At 37.2% G+C, this 24,959-nt stretch overlaps 1 protein-coding gene across 4 annotated transcripts in view; it reads left to right on the top strand.

The window, feature by feature from the left end:
• TEX15 (testis expressed 15, meiosis and synapsis associated) overlaps positions 1-24,959 on the top strand; it is a 100,528-nt gene that overhangs the window by 56,404 nt on the left and 19,165 nt on the right. For all 4 annotated transcript variants that reach the window (XM_019466844.2, XM_019466842.2, XM_019466841.2 and 1 more), the window contains exons 5-7: positions 8,437-8,674; positions 15,720-15,866; positions 17,192-17,354. In XM_019466844.2, coding sequence (XP_019322389.2) covers positions 8,437-8,674; positions 15,720-15,866; positions 17,192-17,354 — 548 coding nt within the window. The remainder of the gene's footprint in view (positions 1-8,436; positions 8,675-15,719; positions 15,867-17,191; positions 17,355-24,959) is intronic.

Here is a 24,959-nt window from a genome sequence, read left to right as displayed (position 1 = left end):
TCTATTTCTATGAAAAATGCCATTGAAATTTCGGTAGGGATTGCATTGAATTGTAGATTGCCTTGGGTTGTATGGGCATTTTAAAAATGTTAATTTTTCTAATTTCATGAGCATGGAATATCTTTTTATTTGTGAGTTCTTCACTTTGTCTTAATAGTGACAATAGTGTCTTAATAGTTTTCAGTGTACAGGTCTTTCCCCTCCTTGATTAAATTTATTTCTAGGTATTTTCTTCTTTATAATGTAGTTGTAAATGGGGTTTTTCAAAAAATTTTTATTTATTTTTTATTTTCATTAGAGAGCATGTGAGCAGGGGAGGGGCAGAGGGAGAGAGAGAGAATCTTTTTTTTTTTTTTTTCAATATATGAAATTTATTGTCAAATTGGTTTCCATACAACATCCAGTGCTCATCCCAAAAGGTGCCCTCCTCAATACCCACCACCCACTCTCCCCTCCCTCCCACCCCCCATCAACCCTCAGTTTGTTCTCAGTTTTTAAGAGTGAGAGAGAGAGAATCTTAAGCAGGCTCCATGCTCAGCACAGAGCCCCGCACTGGGCTCCATCTCACAACCATAAGATCATGATCTGGGCCAAAATCAAGAGTTAGATGCTTATCTGACTGAGTCACCCAGGCACCCCTCTTCTCTTCCTGATAGTTGTTTTTAGCTTATAGAAGTGTAACAATTTTCCATATATTGATTTTGTGTCCTGCAACTTTGCTGAATTCATTTTTTCTGAGAGTTTTTTGGTGGAGTCTTTAGGATATTCTGTATATAATATCAAGCCATCTGCAAATGTGACAGTTCCAATTTGGATACCTTCTTTTCCAATTTGGATGCCTTTTATCTCTTTTTCTTGCCTAATTCTTCTAGGTAGGACTTCAATACTATGTTGAATGTGTAGAGAAAGTTTGAATTCTTAGTAGGGCAAATTCTTCATCTCCATTTCTTTGTGCCAGTTATTAGAAGTTTACTAGATACCTCTGGTGGAGTCATGTTTCCCTGATTCTTCATAATCCTCTTAGCTTTGCATAGGTGTCTGTGAATTTGAAGAAGTGGTCACCTCTTCCAGACTTTATACATTGAACGTTGGTAAGTGTAGACCTCACCTGCAAGTGGGGGCAGGGTACCACGGCTTATGGTAGCTCCAGATCTGAGGGGGTGGATGGGAACTCATTGGATTAGGTCTTGGCCTGCAGACTATTGGCAGTTTTGTGGTCCTTGGTGAGTGTTGCCAGACATTCACATAACCTGCATGAGCTCTTGGGGTTCTCATGTCTTCTCCTGGTCTGTCAGCTAGGGACCAGAGCAAGCAGCAGTAGTGGCCTGAGTCTGTCATGCGCACACACTCAGTTGCAGGTGCCTATGTTGTAACAGGGGTCAGCTGCTAACACATGTAATGGTGGAAGTCAGGACAGGCAGCACAGGCCAGCCACCAGCATGTGTACCGGCAGCTGGATCTGGCTGTGTTCACTACCATGTCGGTTGGATCTTGCCCTGGACACATAGCAATGTGGAGGTCAGTGATGGAGATTGGGCCAGAGGGTATGCAGGTGCATAGTTGGGAGTGGCTATAGGCCAGCGACAGAAGACAGGGCTTAATCTGGCCCCACATGCAGCCGTAGGAGCCTTCACTATGGATGTGGTCTGATGTGGCTGCAGGATCTCTGCATGGTGTGCACACAGCATTTTAGGCTGGTGACAGCTGTTTACCCAGTAGCATATAAGTACACAACTGGAGGGGGCTTGCCCTGAGCACCTGCATGTTGGTGAATGTCAGCTGCAGGAGTCTGCATGGGTGTGTTACACTCTCGGAGCCAGAGGGTCTTTGGCTGGCTGCTGGCAGAAAGTGGGTAGAGAGACTTGGGCAGCTGGTGTCAGCAAATAGAAATAGGTGGGTCTGAAACTAGTGAAATTTGCAGGGGTATGCCACAGCTTTGTGGCCGTTGGTTTCTTCAGTAGTGAAAGCTGCTAGTGTTTGCTGAACAAGTCAGTAGGAAGGTGGTTGCTCCTGTTGTATGGCTGCTACAGGTAGCCTCTCCTTTTCTTCCTTGTTCCCAGCAGTCTCTGTATGTCTCAGCTTTGCCGTTCTCTGGTTGGGTAAAACCAAAGCAGATCCTTGATCCTTCGTGAAGTGCCCCAGAGGGGTAGGGAAGCTGGTTACTCACCTCACTCTCACTTTTCTGGTGAGGGGAACTCTTTTTTACCTGGTAAATACCCTTTTGGGACCGAGAAATGCCAGCTTGATTTGTGCGCTGATACAGGCAAACTGAAGCTGTTCGTCCTTCCCTTTTTGTGCAATTACTCTCAGTTTTTTTTGTGCCACCATGTTGCTGCAGTTTCTTAAGTGAACGCCAAAGCTCTGCCAGAGCTGTTTTTGTTTGTAGGTAGCTATGTAATTGTTGATCTTTTCTTAGGGGGCCAGAGGGTGGGGTCTGCTACTCCACTGTCTTTGTGACATCACTACCCTTGAATCAAAGATGTACTTCTGTAAACTTAGTTAAATCCCCATTTTTCTTAGCTTGACTATGCTTCATTTCATGTATTCTGCTTTTTGCCAGCTAGACATTGATCACCTGTCAGCAATCTGATGGATTTGAAAACATTTAAATTCTTTTTCCAGCCCTCCAAAACCAGTTACTTCATTTTATTTAAGTATTTCCTAAAGCACATACTTAACTGAATACTCTCATTCTCTCCTCCACATACCCTAGTAGCTAAGTAAATAGCATTCTTTTATTTCCACTTAAACTTTGAGATAATGATATACTTAAAGTATTTCATTTACTCAAAAAAATTCACTACCTATTATATACACGGTATCTTGGAATCTGTTCTGTATAATGTAATTAACTGTGACTTGGGCATTCTGTCTGAGGCACTTATACCTTGTACTCTGTAGTAGTTAATTTCAGTAGATAAACATCATGGTAGCACACCATCAGTTCTAAGTTCATGGTCTTCCAAAAGATACCCAGATCATATCTTGTTTCTACCATTCATTTGTTGTGCTGTGTTAACTTATACATCTCTATCCATGTGAATTTTCTTAGCTAATAAGTCTTTTACATTTATTTAATTAATGTATAATCAAATAGTGGCTAAAAAAATAATGATCAACCCACAACCAAGAGTATATCTGCAGATTTAACATTTGACTACTGAGTTGTTTTTGAACTTTGCACTTCAGAGCTTTAAGTATCTGTAGGATACAGGGGCTGACAGATTGTGACACTTCTCCCTCATCAGCATTGTGGCATAAAAACAGAAGAAAATATTTCTGGAAAATTATTCTTAACTGTTAGGTATTTTTTATATTTAAGATAATATAAATATCATGTTGGCATAGAATCTGCCTGCTTCTTGGTAATGATGCAGGCAGGCTGGGTCCTCAACCCTGGAGAGGGGTCCTGCAGGACCATCCAAGAGGATGCTTGGCTTTGGGCAGGATGGAAATCAAATGTCAGCCAGGAAGTGAAAAAAAGAGTTTATTGAATAGCATTAAGTAACAGGCAGAATACAGCAGATGGAGAATGAGTCTTACCCCTTGGGGTTAGCATTTATACTGGAAAAGGGTAGAAGGTATATTTTCTTACAGGAGTCCAGGGTAGGATTTAATCAAAGGCAAGTGACAGGTGAATAATAGGTGTTATTTTCTGATCATCGAAGGTAAGGATTTTTTTTTTTTTTTTAATGTTTACTTATTTTTGAGACAGAGAGAGACAGAGCATGAACGGGGGAGGGGCAGAGAGAGAGGGAGACACAGAATCGGAAGCATGCTCCAGGCTCTGAGCCATCAGCCCAGAGCCCGACGCGGGGCTCGAACCCATGGACCATGAGATCGTGACCTGAGCTGAAGTCGGACGCTCAACCGACCGAGCCACCCAGGCGCCCCAAGGATTTTTTTTTTTATGTGTTTATTTATTCTGAGAGAGAGACAGAGCACAAGCAGGGGAGGGGCAGAGAGGGAGAGAGAGAATCCCTAGCAGACTCCACACCGCCAGCACAGAGCCCGATGTGGGGCTTGAACTCACCAATTGTCATGACCTGAGCCAAAACCAAGAGTCAGACACTTCACCAACTGAGTCACCCAGGCACCCCAAAGGTAAGGATTTTGATGCCAAAATTTGGCGAAGGTTTGTTTGAAGCTAATGTCCTGGAACGTGTTTAGGATCTGAGTCTCAGATGTAATCAGATGTTTGGGGGCCTAGGACAAAACTCCTAGAATGATTAACCTTCTTGTTTCCCACTTAGGGTGGGAACATAGCTTCTTTGGTTTATTGAGATGCAAAAATATAGAACATGAGTAAATGGGGCCTCGCAGAAAAACAGCAGAGGCAGATCCTTTCTAAAAATGGGGTCTCATGGGGCGCCTGGGTGGCTCAGTCAGTTGAGTGTCTGACTTCGGCTCAGGTCTTGATCTCACAGTTTGTGAGTTCGAGCCCCACATCGGGCTCTGTGCTGACAGCTCCGAGCCTGGAGCCTGCTTCGGATTCTGTGTCTCCCTCTCCCTCTGCCCCTCCCCCACTCATGCTCTGTCTCTCTCTTTCTGTCAAAAATAAATAAACATTTAAAAAAATGGGGTCTCTTCAGCTTCTCTCTCTCAGTAATAAGTCACGTTGTATGTATTAGATCTTTATATTCTTATATGATTACATGTTACTACAAACACAAAAGACTGTTCAAATTTATTTAACCTGTGGTATTTGAAATGGAAGTCTTGAGACTCAGAGCTTCTGTCATTTAATAAATTGACATAGCTCCTAGTGTCTGATAACTCTGAAGAACCAGCCTTTTAAAAAACTTCTAAAGACACTGGAAAAATAAATAATCCAATTTAAAAATGGGCAGAACACATGAACAGACACTTCTCTAAAGAGGACATATAGCTGGCTAACAGACAGATGAAAAGATGGTCAACATCACTTATCATCCAGGAAATGCAAATCAAAACTACAATTGAGATATCACCACACACCTATCAGAATAGCTAATATCAACAACACAAGAAACAGGTGTTGGCAAGGATGTGGAGAAAGGGGAACCCTCTTGCACTGTTGGTGGGAATGTAAATTGATGCAGCCACTCTGAAAAAATTGTATGGAGGTTCCTCAGAAAGTTACAAATAGACCTACCCTACAATCCAGCAATTGCACTACTAGGTATTTACCCAAAGAATAGGAAAACATTAATTCAGATGGGTATATGCAGCCTTTGCTTATTGCTTACAACAACCAAACTATGGAAGCAGCCCAAGTATCCATTGAAAGATGAGTGGATAAACAAGATATGGTGTATATACAATGGAATATTACTCAGCCAAAAGAGTGCAGTCTTACCATTTGCAGCAACATGGATGGATCTAGAGAGTATAAAGCTAAGCAAATTAAGTCAAGTCAGAGAAATGGTACCATAGAATTTCATTCATAATGTGGAATTTAAGAAATAAAACAAAGAAACAAATAAAAAAAAAAAGACAAACCAAAAAACAGACTCTGAACTATAGAGAACAAAAACCAGAGGGGAGGTGGTGGGGGGATGGGTGAAATAGGCGAAGGAAATTAAGAGAACACTCATCTGAGGTGCCTGGGTGGCTTGGTCAGTTAAATGTCCGACTCTTGATTTCGACTCAGGTCATGATCTTGTGGTTGTGAGATCAAGCCCTGCGTCAGGCTGCACACTGAGTGTGGAGCCTGCTTGAGATTGTCTCCCCTACCCCTCTCTCTGACCCTCCCCGACATGCACGCATGTGTGCACATATACTCTCTCAAAATAAATAAATAAACATTTTTAAATGAGTACACTTATCTTGATGAACACTGAGTAATACATGAAATTTATGAATCGCTATATTGTACAGCTGAAACTAATACAGCACTATATATTAACTACAGTGGAATTAAATTATTTTTAAAAAACTTCCATAGACTAATTTTCTATTGCTCACCTTTATCTAAATCATATGTAATCCTAAATGTTTTTCAAATGTAATTTTGAAAACATGTATTGAAAACAAGGAAGTATTTATCAGTATTATAACTAATACAAGTGGGGCCTCAGTGGCTCAGTCAGTTGAACGTCTGACTCTTGATTTCGGCTCAGGTCATGATCCCAAGGTCATGGGATTAAGCCCCATGTCGAACGTGGAGCCTGCTTATGATTCTCTCTCTCCCCTTCTCTCTCTAAAATAAAAAACAACAATAAAAAAATAACAAATACAAAACTTGGGAATATTTTCTACTTTATAAAGGTTTTTAGAGTCCTGGGTCAAATCTTTACTAGGTTATATTTTTACATTTTAGTCAGACCTTTAAGAGGATATAATGTTAAGCTGATACGATGACTAGGTAACACAAAGAATTATTCGACCCAAAATGTCAATGGTGTGTGCCACTTCTGCGAAACCCTGCTCTAGGATTTACGCGGTATACCTTCATATAACGTTATATTTGTGTGTAGTGTTAAGAACCTTGCAACAATGAACATTTCCTTCCTTCCTCCCATCCTTTGTGCTGTTGTTGTTAGTACGCCCATGTGGGAATTCCTTCTAGGTATGCTCAGAAAGCTTATGATGTTCCAGATTCTAGGAAAAACCAGTTGAGAAATTGGGAAAACAAAAAAATAATTCTTCTGTGAGAATTAAACCTTATCAACATGGAGATCTTAGTGTTTCATAGAATCTACTGATATCAAGTTGAAAGCAAGAGCAGGAGATGATGATACATGGAGTTGAAAGTTAAGGTTGCCATTTCCAGGGCCTGGGACAGAGTGGTCATGATATAATCAGTCAGTCTTGCTTGTAACTGTTGCCATGTGTTTTCTGGTCCTGTGTAATGTAAACAGTTATTCATACAAATAAAATCAACATCAATATGCCAGTGTGCTTGGTATACTTTGTACAGACTCTGTGAGTGCCATTCCAGAGAACTGTTGGGAGCATGTGGTATTCAAGAATAATTTTCTTTTTGTGGTATACACATTACTTTTTAGGTTCTGAGGTTCTCCACTGTGATGATCATTTGGAATCCCACTTCCATTCTATTCTAGTGATCAAACCTCTTTATTATATCACCTGACTTGGCAGTTGTTGCTGCTGCTACATCTGAACAAGCCATATAAAATTCCCTTTCGAATCTGCCAATTGGGAGATACAAGTTTTCTATGTTTAAGTAGTTCTTGTTGCAGAGTACAGTCAAAATTGCAAGAATGTATATACTTCAGGGGCACCTGGGTGGCTCAGTGGGTTAGGCGCCTGACTTTGGCTCGGGTCATGATCTCGTGGTTCATTAGTTTAAGCCCCACGTCGGGCTTTGTGCTGACAGCTCAGAGCCTGGAGCCTGCTTCCGATTCTGTGTCCCCCTCTCTCTCTGCCCCTGCCCAGCTCACACTCTGTCTGTCTCTCTCTCTCTCAAAAATGAATTTAAAAATTAAAAAATTATAAAAAAAAATGTATGTACTTAAGATTACAATCAGTTTTGAGTAGGATTCATAATTTTCTTCTGTGATAGGAGTACACTATAATCAAATCCTAGATTATTTTTTCCAGCTGTTATATGAATCCCTGAGAAATAGAGAATGTCCCTAATAATTTACCATACATGTGTCTCTATACGTACTTAGGAAATGCATGTTAAAGAATCTTTATAAAAAAAGAAAAATGTATGTTCTTTCGTCCATAGCACAAATAGGTGAGACTCTGAGCTCTGGAACTTAACAGACAAGAGTTCCCATATATAATTGCAACTCTGTCATCTTGCTGCTTTGGCAAGTTTAATTCTCTGAACTTCATATTCCTCATTTTTAAAATGAGTATAACAGGGGCTAGGGAGACTAGGGAAAAAATGGGCATAACAACAGCAATTAAAAAACAACAATAGTCAATTGCTCAAGGGTTCAGAAAAAAATTACGAAAATGCATGTAAAAGTTAAGTCTTAACATATTGGGCATATTAGCAGCATTCAAGAAATGTTAGCCCTTATTATCACTGGGCTATACGGAATGTAGTCCATAATCCTGGATGAGTAGTTATCTACTTCATGAATTCTTTCCTTAGATGATTTTCAGCCTAACTTGTTACAATAGAATAGTGGTGCTTCTTAAATTCTTTTTTTAAATGTTTATTTTTGAGAGACAGAGTGCCAGCAGGGGAGGGGCAGAGAGAGAGGGAGACACAGAATCCAAAGCAGGCTCCAGGCTCTGAGCTGTCAGCACAGAGCCCAACGCAGGGCTCAAACCCATAGACCGTGAGATCATGACCTGAGCCGAGCTCGGACACTCAGCCGACTGAGCCACCCAGGCGCCCCAGAATAGTGGTGCTTCTGAATGTTATCAGTGATTCTCTTGCTTTGTAACTGCAGTAAGTCGAAATGTTTATTTTCTCCTTGAAAATTCTGTCAATATTCTCACTTAACTTACACACAGTTTGTTTTGCTTTAGGTCAGAGATGCGTGAGAGTGGAAGACATGGCAGAGAACTTGAAGAACATTTCTGCTTTTTAGCACTTACTCAGAATGATGTGGCTGAAATATATCAAAATGGGATAAGTACCAGAGCATCTACATTCAAGATATTAGGAAATCCTCTTCTTGGAATTTATGTATTTAGACATGTTGACATTGCTTTGAATTATGCTCACAGTAAAAGCATTACTGTAGAAAGTATTATAATTTTTAAGGTAGGTAGCATAAAACAAATACTAAATGTTATATTTAGTTGCTTTAAATTGACCCAGACATATTCTCCTTTCAGTCTGAATTATTAGTGTTCTTAAGTTGCATTATATAAAATAAATCATACGTATATTATTGTCATCATCATTTGAAATTTTCCCCTATTTCTGACTTTAGTTGGGTATGCAGCATAAAACAAAACTCCCAAGTAAGCAAATTCAGCCTGTATCATCTTTGTCTTTATTTTTTTCTCTGTCTTAAATGACGCTTTTCTCTTTCTTCCTCTTGTTTAGACCATAATTAATACCACAGTGCTTTAAGTGTTTTTTTCACAAAACATTGGTTACAGAATTCTGACTTAAGCTAAAGTTACTAAATTCCTACTGTTAATTTTTTTTAAGTTTTTATTTATTTATTTTTGAGAGAGAGACAGAGAGCACAGAAGGGGCAGAGAGAGAGGGACAGAGAGAGAATCCTAAGCAGGCTCTTCACTGTCAGCACAGAGCCTGATGTGAGGCTCAGACTCACAAACTGTGAGATCATGACCTGAGCCAAACACTTAACCAGCTGAGCCACCCAGGTGCCCCACTAAATTCCTACTCTTTTAGTTAATAGTATTACACAATGTTAATTTCTTTTTGTTTTATTTTTTAATTGAAGTATAGTTGACACAGTGTTACATTAATTGCAGATTACAACATAGCAGTGTTTAGTTTTGCCATGTTTATTTAAGGTTTAACATTTGGAAAAACTGGGGCGCCTGGGTGGCTCAGTCGGTTAAGCGTCCGACTTCGGCTCAGGTCACGATCTCACGGTCCGTGAGTTCGAGCCCCGCTTCGGGCTCTGTGCTGACAGCTCAGAGCCCGGGGCCCATTTCAGATTCTGTGTCTCCCTCTCTCTGACCCTCCCCCATTCATGCTCTGTCTCTCTCTGTCTCAAAAATAAATAAACTTTAAAAAAAAAAAAAAAACATTTGGAAAAACTGGATACACGTATATATAGGACCTCTGAACTAGTTTCAAAACTAGCAACTTTTCTGAAAGTCTAAAATTACTCAAAATTGAAAAAAATAAGTCTTTCCAAATCTTAAGCATCAACAAATTGGTTAAGATAGACTTTTATGGTTAAATTTAGCTTTGCCAGGACTACTAAATTCAGAGTAGGTAGTCAGGATCCTCAGATTTGTAATATAGGATGTGTGTACACATAAAACCAATGCTTCCTTTGGAATAATTCCTTATGTGCTTAGGCCTCGAATATTATCAAATTAATAAAGCATAATTTATTTTTATATTAAAACAATACATCCTGACTTTAGAAAATCTGGTGCATACTAAGAAGCTCCAAAGAACTCATTAATAACCAGTTAATTTTCTTGTATATCTATACCTAGTCTTCTGTTTATGTGTGCAAATATGCATGTATAATTGTAATTAAAATGTATTCTTTACATACTATATCACTTTTTTCACTGATTATAAGGTAAACATTTTTAATTGCATTAAATAAGTATTTTTCTCTAATAACCTTTTGAATAACTACCCAGTATTCTACTATATAGCCTTACCATTATTTGCACAACAAATTTTAAAATTTGGGGATATAAGTTACTTGCTTTTGTGTGTGTGTGTGTTTTATGTACTACTTTGATCATCCTTGTAGGTATATTTTTATGCCTATGATTATTTGCTGTGAATTAATTGGTTAATTCCTACCTAGGAATAAGATTAGGAGCTGTAAAAGCTTTTGATATGTAATGCCCAGTTATCCTGAGAAAGGTTGTACTGGTTGACATTTCTATCCACAGTGTGTCAGAACATCTGTTATATATAGTATACTTTTTTTAAAAAGTCTTTGCCAGTCTTATATGTAATAGTTTCTCATTGATGATTCAGTTATTTTTGCAGTCACTGCTGAGTTTAAACATTCTGCATATATTCATTAATAATATTTAGTGAGTTGGCTATATCCTTTGCCGTTTTGGTGTTTTCTTTTTTTTCTAGTTGATTTGTAGACATTATCAATTCATTAAAGCATATTGTGTGAGCTAGGCTTTTCTCTGGACAATATTTTATCACTTAATGTTTTCTTTTTTAAAAAATAAACTTTTCCAATTTATAATAAATTTAAATGTACAGAAAAGTTACAAAGAAAATACAGAAAGTTCCTGTACACAGTTCACTCAGCATCCCCCTATTGTTAGCATTTCACATCACTATGACACATTTGTCAAAACTAAGAAACTAATACTGTATTTGTCAATTATATTTCAGTAAAAAAGTAAAAGTTAAAAATAATAAAATAAAAAGACTAACAGAGACTAACATTGGTACAGTACCGTTAACTAGGCTACAGACTACCTTTTGCCAGTTTTTCTATTGTTTTTCTTCTCTTCTAGTACCCAAATGCAGGATACCACATTATATTTAGTTTTTTAAATTATGAATGAATGTATTATTATATTAAAAAATAACAATAATAGAATTGCTGAATTTAAACGTTCATTTATTTATTTTGAGAGAGAGAGAGAGCAGAAGTGGGGCAGAGAAAGAGATTGCCAAGTAGACTCCACGCTAAGTACAGAGCCCAACACAGGGCTCATTCCCATGACTATGAGATGATGACCTGAGCCAAAATCAAGAGTTGGACACTTAACTGACTGGGCCACCCAGGCACCCCTTGAATTCCTGACTTCAAATAAAATGTATACTTTTTGTCATATGAATTATATGTTCATCCACCTTTTATCAGTTAATTGTATTCGTTTTTTTAAATTTTATACTTGTTTTGTTTTCCATACATGACCACATAAATGTTTCTTTGTATATCCTACTCAATGCCAATATCTTCTCTGATCCAAATTAATATATTAATATATTGTGTATATGCTACATCTTAGTCTTATATTGTATATGTTTTATACATAAAGGAATTGATTCACAATTTCTGGGCTGGCAAGTATGAAATCCATAAGGCAAGATTTCTATGCTGAAGTCTTGATGAAAAATTTCTTCTCTGAGACACTTCCCTTTTTACTCTTAAGGCCTTTAGCCAATTAAATAAGGCTCACCCAAATTATCCAGGGTAATGTACTTAAAGTGAACTGATTTTTCATCTGGGAATTTTTTTATCATCTCAACAAAATACCTTCATAGCAGCATCTAGACTAATGTTCAATCAAACATCCAGACACTATACCCTAGCCAAATTGATCTATAAAATTTACTATGACATATGCTATCTATAAATTATTATTAAAATATATTTCCCAGGGCACCTGGGTGGCTCAGTCAGTTGAGCATCCAACTCTTGATTTCAGCTCAGGTCATGATCCCAGGGTCATGGGATCAAGCCCCATGTTGGGCTCCATGCTGAGCGTGGAGACTGCTTGGGATTTCTCTCTCTCTCTCTCTCTCTCTCTCTCTCCCCCTCCCTCCCTCCCTCCCTCCCTCCCTCCCTCTGTTGCTCTCCCCCACTTGTGTGCTCTCTTTATATAAAATTAATTAATTAATTAAGAATCCTTAAGATTTGTTGGTAAACAGTGATATTTTATTTTTAATTTTTTAATTTTAATTCCAGTATAGTTACTGGAAATTAACTATGTATGTATACATATTCCAGTATACATACTGGAAATTAACTATGTATGTATGTATGTATGAAAACCATACAGTGTTATATTAGTTTAAGCTGTACAATATAGTCATTCATAAGTTTCATATATTATTCAGTTCTCATCAAGGTAAGTGTACTCTTAATCCCTTTCACCTATTTCACCAACCCCCCCCCCCCCCCCCGCCACCTCCCCACTTGTAACCATCTATTCTCTATAGTTCAGAGTCTGGGGTGGTTTTTTTTTTTTAATTTTTTTTTACGTTCATTTGTTTTTGAGAGAGAGACAGAGCATGAGTGGGAGAGGGGCAGAGAGAGAGGGAGACACAGAATCTAAAGCAAGCTCTAGGCTCTGAGCTGTCAGCACAGAGCCTGATGTGGGGCTCAAACCCACAGACCAGGAGATTAGGACCTGAGCCGAAGTGAGACGCTTAACTGACTGAGTCGCTCAGGCACCCCCAGAGTCTGTTTTTTGGTTTGCCTTCCTCTCTCTTTTTTTTAACTAGACTCCACACCCAATATGGGGCTTGAACTCATGACCCTGAGGTCAAGAGTTGCATGTTCTACCAACTGAGCCAGCCAAATGCCTGTCTCTTTTTTCCCTTTGTTCATTTGTTTTGTTTCTTAAATTCCACATGTGAGTGAAGTTCTTTGGTATCTTTCTTTGACTGGCTTATTTCATTTAGCATTATACTGTCTAGATTCATCCATGTTGTTGCAAATGGCAAGATTTCATGCTTTTTAATGGCTGATACTATTCCATTGTATATGATTATATACCGCATCTTCTTTATCCATTCGTCTTTCAATGGACACTTGGGCTGCTTCATAGTTTGGCTGTTATAAATAATACTGCTATAGAATAAGGGTGCATATATCCTTTGAATTAGTGTTTTCATATTTTTTGGGTAAATGCCCAGTAGTGTGATGGCTGGATCATAGGGTAGGTCTATTTTTAATTTTTTGAGGAACCTCTATACTGTTTTCCAGAATGGCTTCATCAGTTTGTATTCCCACCAACAGTGCACGAGGATTCCTTTTGCTCCACATCCGCACCAGCACTTGTTGTTTCTTGAGTTTTTTATTTTAACCATTCTGACAGTTGTGAGGTGATATCTCCTTGTGGTTTTGATTTGTATTGCCCTGGTTATGAGTGATGTTGAGCATCTTTTCATCTGTCTTTTAGCTACCTGTATGTCTTCTTTGGAGAAAAGTCTGTTCATGTCTTTTGCCCATTTTTTAAAAGTTTTTATTTAAATTCCATTTAGTTAACATACAGTGTAATGTTAGTTTCAGGTGTACCATTTAGTGATTCAACAACTTCCACGCAACAGCCAGTGCTCACCACATGAGCACTCCTTAATGCTCATGCTCCTTAATCCCCACCACCTATTTAACCCATCCTCCCACCCACCTCCACTCTGGTAACCATCAGTTTGTTCTCTATAGGTAGGAGTCTGGGGGCACCTGGCTGGCTCAGTCAATTTAAGTGTCTGACTCTTGGTTTCGGCTCAGGTCATGATCTCATAGTTCATGGAATTGAGCCCCACACCGGGCTCCAAGCTGACAGCACAGAGCCTGCTTGGGATTGTCTCTCTCCCTCTCTCTCTGCTCCTCCCCTGTTCACTCTCTCTGTCTCTCTCTCTCTCAAAATAAATAAATAAATAAAACTAAACATTTTTTTTAAAAAAGAGTCCGTTTCTTGTCTTTCCTCCCCCCCCCCCCCCACCATGGTCATTTTTGTTTTCTTAAATTCTACATATGAGTGAAACCATATACTATTTGTCTTTCTTTGACTTATTTCACTTAGTATAATACTCTCTAGCTCTACCCATATCATTGCAAATAGCAAGATATCATTCTTGTTTATGGCTGAGTAATATTCCTCTGTGTGTGTGTGTGTGTGTGTGTACACACCTCCTCTTCTTTATTCATTCATTAGTCGATGCACATTTGAGCTCTTTCCATGATTTGTCTATTGTAGATAATGCCTCTATACATCAGGGTGCACATATCCCTTTGAATCAGTCTTTTTTTAATTCTTTGGGTAAATACCTAATAATGAAATTGCTGGATTATAGGGTAGTTCTATTTTTAACTTTCTGAGGAACCTCCATACTGCTTTCAAGAGTAGCTGTACCCATTTGCATTCCCACCAACAGTTTAAGAGGGTTGGCATCCTTGCCAACACCTGTTGTTGTTTGTGTTTTTGATTTTAGCCATTCTGACGTGTGAGTTAATATCTTGTAGTTTTGATTTTCATTTCACTGATGATGAGTGATGTGAGCATTTTTTGATGTATCTGTTGGCCATGTGTATGTCTTCTTTGGAATGTCTGTTCACATCTTCTGCCCATTTTTTAACTGGATTGTTTTTTTTTTGGGGGTTGAGTTTTAGAAGTTCTTTATATATTTTGGATACTAATCCTTTATCGGGTATGTTACATGCAAATATTTTCCCCCACTCAGTAGGTTGTCTTTTAGTATACTCATTTGTTTTTGATGTACAAATGTTTTGTAATATTTTACAGTTTTATGTTTTAGGTTTATGGATTCATGGCACATATGCTTAGAAAATAATTCTCACTTTGAGATTAGATAAATACTGACTTTCTACAGTGTTTGCATTATTTAAATATTTAACCGGTTTGGCATTTATTTTGGTGTATATGTTAAGGTAATTTAATTCTTTCAATTGTTTTATACTTATTTATTATATGTTTTCATTTCACTTATTTCAAATGGTACTTTTAACATTATACTGTATTTTTATAGATGCTTGGACTTACCTGGGGCTTTTTATTTTGTTCTTTTTCCCCACTGCCTTTTTTTGTGGTAATACCATCCTTTAAAAAAAATACTTAATACTGAGGCACATGGGTAGCTCAGTGGCTTAAGCGTCCAACTTTGACTCAGGTCATGATCGCACATTTCGTGGGTTCGAGCCCCATGTCAGCAGAGAGCCCACTTTGGATCCTCTGTCTCCCTCTCTCTCTGTGCCTCCCCGCTCATGCTTTCTCTCTCACTCTGTCGAAAATAGGTAAATATTAAAAAAAAAATTTAAATATATTTAATACCTTTGAAGTGCAAGTCGCCTGCCCTGTTCCATAATTCTGTTACCTCTGACCCAAAACTTTCTTCTAAAAACATTTTTTTGAAATTTTCTGGGCTGTTGTTTGTTAGTATTCCAAATAAGTTTTTAGACTAAAATTCATTTCTACAAATAGGTTTTCTAAAATTTTAATTACAGGTATTATAGTCCTAAGTTTAATTTAGAAGGGGAATTGATATGAATACAGTAAGTCATCTTATTCATGTGGGATATGGATTATCCATTTGTATTTCTTCCCTTAAAAAAGACGGCTTTAATTTATGTTCTGTATGGGAGTTTAAAATGTTCTAATATATTTTTATGACCTGCTTTTTGCCTTTTTTTTAGGTTCTCTTTGGAAAAGTGAAGAAAATTCGGCCTTCATTGGATAAAAACAAAGTTTCTTTGGATCCTTCTCCTAACTTTGATTGCCACATGTCAAGAAGTATACCTTCTCTGAAAGATGCTATTGAGTTACAAGCCTGCAATTCAGCAGTATGTTAACTTTTGGGTTCATGTGACTACTTGAAAGTGACATGCTTCACACTATATGATACACAACTTAAAACAGCTTCTTGAAATATTAAATGAAAATCCCTTATTTTATTCAATATAGTAAGACATTAAATAAATAATGAAAGCTCTTTAATATTTGTGATTTGGGAATGTAGTAAAGAAGTTTCCAAATTTGCATTTAACCTTGTTCAAAATACAGTGGCTGCTTTCTTTTATTTAGTTGTTCCATAGATTAATTCCTAACTTGCAAAACATGCCAACTTTTTTATAACAAGCTATTTTGAAATCACAACAGGAGAAAACGCTTATATGTTCATCATTACATGTGAAACAGTAATTTTCCATCATAAATTGCTGAGATACTTAGTAGACCTTTCCTCTTCTGTAGAATATTAAATTATATGTGGTAAACATTCCATATCATCATCTATATGACTAAATGAAGATAAATTTTCTAGAAGTATGTATATGCTCCCACATGTAAAATGTATCAAGCAATTATTATTTTCCTAATTAACTTTCTCTTCCAAATAAAACTTAGGGTTAACAGCATATGCAAAACATTGAACTTTTTTTAATTTTCTTTTTCTTTTTGAGAGAGTGAATATGAGCAGGGGAGGTGGCAGAGAGAAGGGGACAGAAGATCTGACGGGGACTCCACACTGACAGCAGAGAGCCAGATGCAGGGCTCGAACTCACAAACCGTGAGATCATGACCTGAGCTGAAGTTGAACGCTTAACCGACTGAGCCACCCAGGCACCTCTAAAACGTTGAACTTTTAATGGAAAAAAATCTCTTTTTAAAAACAAATAGTTTCTGGGGCACCTGGGTGGCTCAGTTGGGTAAACGTCCGACTTCAGCTCAGGTCATGATCTCACCATTCATGGGTTCAAGCTCTTCATTGGGCTCTGTGCTGACAGTTCATAGCCTGAAGCCTGCTTCAGATTCTGTGTCTCCCTCTCTCCCCTCACACTCTGCCCCTCCCCCGCTCACGCTCTGTTTCTGTCTCAAAAATAAATAAAACATTTTAAAATTTTCTTTAAAAAAGAAGAAAAAATAAAAACAGACTGTTTATGCTGCTGCCCACACTAATAACATACCAAAGAAAATATGTGTGGTTGAGAGAAAAAATTTATACCTTAAAAAAAACTAGAGTTAAAGAATGTGGGGAGAAGTGGGTATATGGAAGCAGGTGAATAAATAACAAACATGAAGTTAGTTACATAACTTTTTAAAATATGAGCTTATTCAATTCTGCTAACACTAATTAGTTTAAAATGTTTTTTTTTCCTTTGTTTTTCAGGTATACTTCTATGAATACAATGTTCTTTCAAAGCCAGTAGATAAACCTAGGCATTGTCTTCCATATGCAACAGTAACTGTAAAATTTATTGGCCAAAAAGTAGATAGTGGACACCTTATTACATCTTTGAGGTTCCTTTCAACAGGATTTCCTAAGAGGGCTGGTAAGATACAGACATTATTATGCTTCCGTAGCATGTGTGCTGGTAGTAGAACTTCTGAATATTATTTTCTAATACGTTATCAAATTGTAAGCAAAATAGTTATGCTTTAACTTTTTAATTTTATGTATCTGGAATTATACTACAGATGTTTTTGTGACTCCTTTTGCTCAGTATTATCTTTGTGTGATTCTTCTTTTTTTTTTTTTTTTTGAAGTTTATTTATTTATTTTTAGAGAGAGTGATTAGATAGAGCACAAGCAGGGGAGGGACAGAGAGTGAGACACAGAATCTGATGCAGCCTCCACACTCTGAGCTGGTCAGCACAGGGCCCACTGTAGGGCTCTAACCCATGAACCGTGAGATCATGACCTGAGTCAAAGCCAGATGCTTAACCGACCGAGCCACCCAGACGTTCCATTTGTATGATTCTTCTATGCTGATACGCATACCTGAGTTTCTTCATGTATATGTATTCACACACACACATTATTCTGTTTTTTGACTACACACTATTCCTCTGGGGATGTTTGGATACTTGCCAGTTTTCTTCATATTCCAGACATTGCTGTTTTAAACATTTATGTAAGTGTCTCAGTGCATATGGGCAAGAGTTTTGGTATAGAGTAATATAATGTCTACATCAGAAACGTACAACTTAATCCAAAGATAATATCAACTAGTTTTCAAAAGTGGTTGCATCAGGTTACATAATTACTCTATATCTTTGCCAACACATACACTTTTTAAAAAAATGTCTGTTTCTGCCAGCTCAGTGAGTGTGATATGTTATCATCATCGGTTCAAAAAGAAACTATACTCTTGAAAAGCCATCATATCCCTTTCTCCTCAGGCCTGCCCCTAAGCAGTCGCTAATCTGCCTTCTGTCTCTTAGTACGACTGACCCTTGGGTTAGAGGTGCCAGCGTCGCAATCTATGTTTAACTTGTAACTCCCTGAAAACTTCACTACTAATAGCCTAGTGTTCACTGGAAGCCTTACCCAGAACATAAACATTGATTAATGTGTACATTGTATGTTATATATTCTATATACTGTATTCTTACAGTAATATCTAACTTTTTCTTAATTTTTATTGGCATTTCTAGGCTATGTGGTTCATCTGTGAGATTTTTTAAATTGTGGCAAATCTCCAAAAAATTTTCCAATATATTACATGAAAAAAATTCCATTTATGAGTGAACCCATGTAGTTCAAACCCATATTGTTCAAGGGTCAACTGTATTTGCCAATTCTGGGCATTTCATATAAGGGAATTCATAAATATGTGAAGCAAAGTGGCCTTTCATGAGTAGTGACTTTCATTTAACTGTTCTTAAGGTTCTTGCATGTATTAATACTTCATTCCTTTTTATGGCATAATATTACATTAAATAGAAACTATATCAGTTGAGGACATTTGGGTTGTTTCCATCTTTTAGCAATTATGAATAATCTTGCTATGAATGTTCTTGGACAAATTTTGGTACAGACCTGTGTTCTCATTTCTCTTGGGGTATATAGTTGGGAGTGGAATTGCTGGGTCATATGATAACACTGTTACCACTTAAGGAATTGCCAAACTGTTTTCCGAAGTGGCTGCACCAGTGACATTTACACCAGTAGTGTACGAGTGCTAGGATTTTCCACTTCCTATGTTATTATCTTACTTTTTGTTTATAGCTACCCTGGTGGAGGAAGTAAATGTTTTCAGGGTGTAAGTTTTATGCTGCTTTTGTTAAATTTATTTCAAGTATTGTATTTTTGGATACCTTTGTAAGTAGAGTTTGCTCAATTTCACTTCTTATGTTCCTCTTTGAAGTATATAGCAATAGTGTTATTTTTGTGTATTGATCTTGTAAATGGTCTTGCTGATCTCATTATTAGTTCTAATAGTTTTTCAGTGATTTCTTTAGGATTTTATATATAAAAGATCAAGTCATTTATAAATAGAGTTAGTTTTACTTCTTCCTTCTCAATCTGGGTGTCTTTTATTTCTTTTTGTTGCCTAATAGCCCTGGCTAGGACCTCCAGTTGAATGTTTAATAGAAATGGTAGGAGTGGACATTCTTACCTTATTTGTAAACTTAGGGGAAAGTATTCATCCCTCACCAGTAAGTATGATGTTAGCTATGGAGTTTTTTGATGTCTTTTATCATGAGGAAATTCCTTTCTATTCTTAGTTTGTTGAATGTTTTTATCATGAAAGGGTAGTAATTTTGTCAGATCCTTTTGCTGCATCTATCAAGATGATCACATGATTTTTAGTCTTCACTGTGTTACTGTGCTGTGTCACACTAATTGATTTTCAGATATTAAGTAAACTTTGCATTTTTGAGGTAAATTCCATTTGGTCATGGTATGTGATTCCTATTATATGTTGGTGGAATCAGTTTACTAAATTTTTGAAGATTTTCGTGTCTATATTTATAAGATACATTAATCTGTAGCCTTCTTGTGATGTTTTGGTATCAGAGTAATACTGGTCTCATAGAATAAGTTTGAAAGGGTTTCCTTTTCTTCCATTTTTTGGAAAGAGTTTGTGAAGAATTGACATTAATACGTCTTTATATATTTGATAGACTTGACTATTAAAGCCATTCAGGCTTTTGGGGGGGGGGTAGTTTTTTATCAGTAAGTCAGTTTCTTCACTTACTGTCATTCAGATTTTCTGTTTCTTCTTGCATCAGTTTTAGTGGTTTGTGTCTTTGTAGGAATTTGTCCATTTCATCTAACTTACCTAATTTATTAGCATCCTGTCGTTCCTAGTATTTCTTTATAGTCCTTTTTATTTTTGTAAAGCCAGTAGTAGTATCCTCTCTTTAACTTATTCTACTAATTTCAGTCTTCCTTCTTTATTTTCTTGGTCAGCTTGGCTAAAGTTTTGTCAGTTTTGTTATCTTTTTCAAAGAACCAACTTTTTTGGTTTCATTATTATTTTTTCTATATTTCTGTTCTCTCATTTATTATTTCCCTCCTTTTTGCTTTAGGTTTAGTTTTCTCTTTCTTGTGTCTTAAGGTGGAAGGTTAGGGTATTGATCTTGCTTCTTTGATAATGTACATATTTACAGCTATAAATATCCCTGGTTTTCTTTTTTTTTTCCTTTTTGAGACATAGAGAGACAGAGCATGAACAAGGGAGGGGCAGAGAGAGAGGGAGACACAGAATCTGAAGCAGGCTCCAGGCTCTGAGCTGTCAGCACAGAGCCCTACGTGAGGCTCAAACTCACAAGCCCTGAACCGAAGTTGGAGGCTTAACCAGCTGAGCCATCCAGGCACCCCTGAAAGTACTGTTTTAACTGCATCCCATAAGTTTTGGTATGTTGTGTCTTCATTTTCATTCATTTCAAAGTATTTTCTAATTTCCCTTTGACTTCTTATTTAATCCATTGGTTTTTTAGAAAGTGTTTTATTTCACTTATGTGTACATGTGAATTTCCCCCAAATTTTTTCTGCTACTGATTTCTAATTTTATTCCATTGTAATTGGAGAATATAATTTGTATTATCTTTATCCTTTTAAATTTATTGACCCTCTCATGTGGTCTGTCCTGAAGAATGTTCCATGTATACCTGAGAAGAGGGGAAGTTTTGTTTTTGTTGGGTAGAGTGTTCTGTAAATGTCTGTTAGACCTAGCTGATTTGAAGTTTGCTCAATTTTCTGTTTTCTTGGGGCGCCTGGGTGGCTCAGTCAGTTAAGCGTCCGACTTCGGCTCAGGTCATGATCTCGCGGTCCGTGAATTCGAGCCCCGCGTCAGGCTCTGTGCTGACCGCTCAGAGCCTGGAGCCTGTTTCAGATTCTGTGTCTCCCTCTCTCTCTGACCCTCCCCCATTCATGCTCTGTCTCTCTCTGTCTCAAAAATAAATAAAAATGTTAAAAAAAAAATTTTTTTTTTTAAATTTTCTGTTTTCTTTATGAGCTTCTGCCTAGTCATTCTATCCACATTATCCCTCAGCCAGATGGCTTAAAATGGAGGCAATAAAATAAGGATCTTTCCCTACTTTCTACTCTCACCCACCCATAATCTTATAGCTAATTACTTTAATCAAAGAATGATGGATAGTAACTAGACTTACTGTGATGATCAGTTTGCAGTGTATTCAATATTGAATCATTATGTTGCACATCAGAAACTAATTAATATAATACTGTACATCAATTATACCTCATTTGAAAAAAAGGAAAAAAAGCAATAAACAATGATGCCTTTCAGACTGATAAAGTTTGAGGAACACCTGTATTATGCCCAAAGTCAAGGCCACATGTGTTGGCTATCAGTGTACTCCTCTCTCTCCAGATTAGTCTAGATCTTTGCTATCCAGTACAATAGCCTTTTAGTCACATGTGGCTATTTAAACCTAAATTAGTTAAAATTAATAAAAATGTTAATTCCTCATTCACACCACCCCTTGTTTATGTACTTGCCCACATTCCAAGTGCTCAGTAACTACATGTGGCTATTGGCTACTGTACTGGATAGCATAGATAAAGAACATTTCCATCATCACAGAATACATGGTGCTAATAACTATTTGGTAGTTTGCTTTGTGATTGTAATTTCATTTTCTTACAGTTTCTTATATTATGAAGATGTTGGGTTTTTTGTTCTCCTTTTTTCTGTGTTGTTTGGTGAGACTGCTAAAAATGGGAATAAATTTAAAGCGCCTTCATCCAGTTTAAGTGAATAATGTAACCTAGTGATTAAGGTTCTGCTGCTTATAAATTGTGATCTTGGGCAAATAATTCTTTATTTCCTTATCAATAAAATGGGAATGTTATGAAGATTAAATTAGTTAATGTGTATAAGACATCAGAAAAACCATACCTGGCATTCCCATTAAGTACTTTATTAATTAATATTATGTATATGTTAATATGCATTTACCATACATTTATGAAATTCAGGTTATTAAACTGATTTAAGTTTCTTTTCCCATGTTGCTTTGTATTAATTTGTCTTAATCTTTTTTTTTTAAGTCTATTTATTTTGAGAGAGAGAGAGACTGTGTGTGAGCAGGGGAAGGGCAGAGAGAGAGGAGAGGGAAAATCCCAAGCAGGGTCCACACTGTTAGTTCACTCATGGTGTAGAGCCCAGCACAGGGCTTGAACCAAAAAATCCGTGAGATCATGACATGCGCCGAAATGAGGAGTCAGACACTTAACTGACTGAGCCACCTAGACACCCCTGTCTTAATCTTTGTAACAGCTCCATAACATTATTTTTCTAGTGTATTTGTATAGTACATACATACAGTACTTTTATAATTCTTGATATGCCGTATTTATTTAACCAGTCCCATTTTTTCAAGTTTACTTATTTTGAGAGAGAGTACAAGCAGGGGAGGGGCAGAGAGGGGGGGAGAGGATCGAAAGCAGGCTCCATGCAGTCAGCGCAGAGCCCGATGCGGGGCTCAAACCCATGGGATCATGACCTGAGCCGAAATCAAGAGTCAGAGGCTTAACTGACTGTACCCTGCAGGCACCCCTACCCAGTCTCGTTTTTAAATTTTTTTTTTATTTGAGGGATGCCTGGAGGGCTCAGTCAGTTAAGCATCTTACTGTTGATTTCAGCTGAGGTCATGATCTCACCATTGTGAGCTTGAGTCCCATGTCAGGCTCTATACTGGGCATGGAGCCTGCTTAAGATTCTCTCTCTCTCCCTCTCCCTCTGTCACTCCCCTGCTTCTGCTCTCTCAAATATTTTAATTTGCCTATAGGTGACACACAATGTTACATTAGTTTCAGGTGTACAACATAGTGATCCAGCTCTTCTCTGTAGTATTCTATGCTCTCCACAAGTGTAGGTACCATCTGTCACCATGTAACGCTGTTACAATATCATCGACTGTATTCTGCCCGCTGTGCCTTTTACTCCCTTGACATATTCATTCTATAACTGGAAGCTTGTGTGTCTCTTTATGTGCCAGTAACATACTGTTTTGATTACTGTAGCTTTGTAGTAGATCTTGAAATCTTAACCAGTCTCATATTGATAGTTAGGTTTCTGGCTTCCAGCTGTCTTGGATTATGGTACTAAAAATCCTTGTGTATATGTTATTTATGCAAGTATATCAGAATAATGAATGCATAAAAATGGATTTACTGGAGGGGCACCTGGGTGACTGTCAGTTGAGCATCTGACTTCAGCTCAGGTTATGATCTTGTGGTTCACGAGTTCAAGCCCCACACAAGGCTCACTGCTGTCATCCTGTCAGCACAAAGCCTGCTTTAGATCCTCTGTTCCCCTCTCTCTTTGCCCCTCCCCTGCCTGTGCTCTCTCAAAAAATAAGTAAAACATTTCTAAAAATAGATTTACTGGGTATTATGTATTACATTTTGCTGAAAACTGTAGATTTACTTCCCAGGAAATTAGTACCGGTTCATACTCCCATGAACAGTATAAGAGTGTTTATTACATCTGCAGAATATTAATTATTCTTTGTAGTCTTTGCCAGTCTAAGCAGTTTTTAAATATGGCTCTGTTTATTTAGTGGAGTTGGACATCTTTTTGTGTTTGTTGACAATTTTTATTTGTGATTTTCCTGTTCTTACACTTGCTCACATTTCTATTGCAGTATCTGTTTATTAATCTTTTGAATGTGTCTGTATACTCTTTATGCACTCTAATATATGTGTAATGATGTACAAAGCTTGCTCGTTCAGAAAATACTTCGTACCAGTTTGTCCAAGTTTTGTTTATCATGAGTTTTGACCTACTAAGGTATTTAATTTACATGTAATTGACATCATTTCTTAATTTCTAGTTTTCTGATCTCCAGGCATTCTTAAAAAGTACTTTTCTACCTCAGGATTATAAAACCATCTCTCTGTCTTTTCTTCTAATACTTTCATGGTTTTATTTTTTTTTTCAATGAATTTTATTTTGGAGTGAGTATAGGGATCCACCTTTTCTTCTGTCCACTGCAGCTCCTCCTCTTAAGAACTACATCTCTGTTATGGTCAGATTTCTACTATAGCTTATTATAATTAAAAAGTATAGTTACAGGTGCACCTTGGTGGCTCAGTTGATTAAGCATCCGACTTTGGCTCAGGTTATGATCTCACAGTTTGTGAATTCCAGCCCTGCATTGGACTCTTTTGCAATGTTGACGCAAAGACTGCTTGGGATTCTTCCTCTTTGCCTCTCTCTACCTGTCCCTCACTTGCACTCTCTCTCTCAAAATAAATAAATAAACCTTAAAATGTATATAATTACAAGTGGTTATAGAATTTAGAAATCTTCAACAAAGCTATCTTTCGATATATCGTGAAAAAGAATTTCATGGTACTTCCCAGTAATATGATTATAGTTTCGTATATGTCATAAATCTCACAATTTCTCATCATTAATTTGTTTTAATAAATATATTTTTATGGTGTTATCTATGAATTTATGAATGGCTTACTTGGTAAATATGCATTCTTATAAGTTCCTTTGTTATTATATGTAGTTATTTGTGAAATTTTAGGAATAAATTTCTATAAATTATAAGAGAAAATTTGCTTTCATTGTCAAGATTTTTGTTTGTATATATTACTTGCAGGAATACTTATTTTAGTGGAACAGGGGTAGTGCTTTGCTTTTGCTCCTGGGAAGGATTTTTTGGGT

The sequence above is a fragment of the Panthera pardus genome, unplaced genomic scaffold, assembly GCF_024362965.1.
Source record: "Panthera pardus isolate Hobbes unplaced genomic scaffold, ASM2436296v1 HiC_scaffold_13, whole genome shotgun sequence".
Lineage (NCBI taxonomy): Eukaryota > Metazoa > Chordata > Mammalia > Carnivora > Felidae > Panthera > Panthera pardus.
The sequence above is the reverse complement of the archived record's forward strand: the minus strand, read 5'-3'. Positions and strand labels throughout refer to the sequence as shown.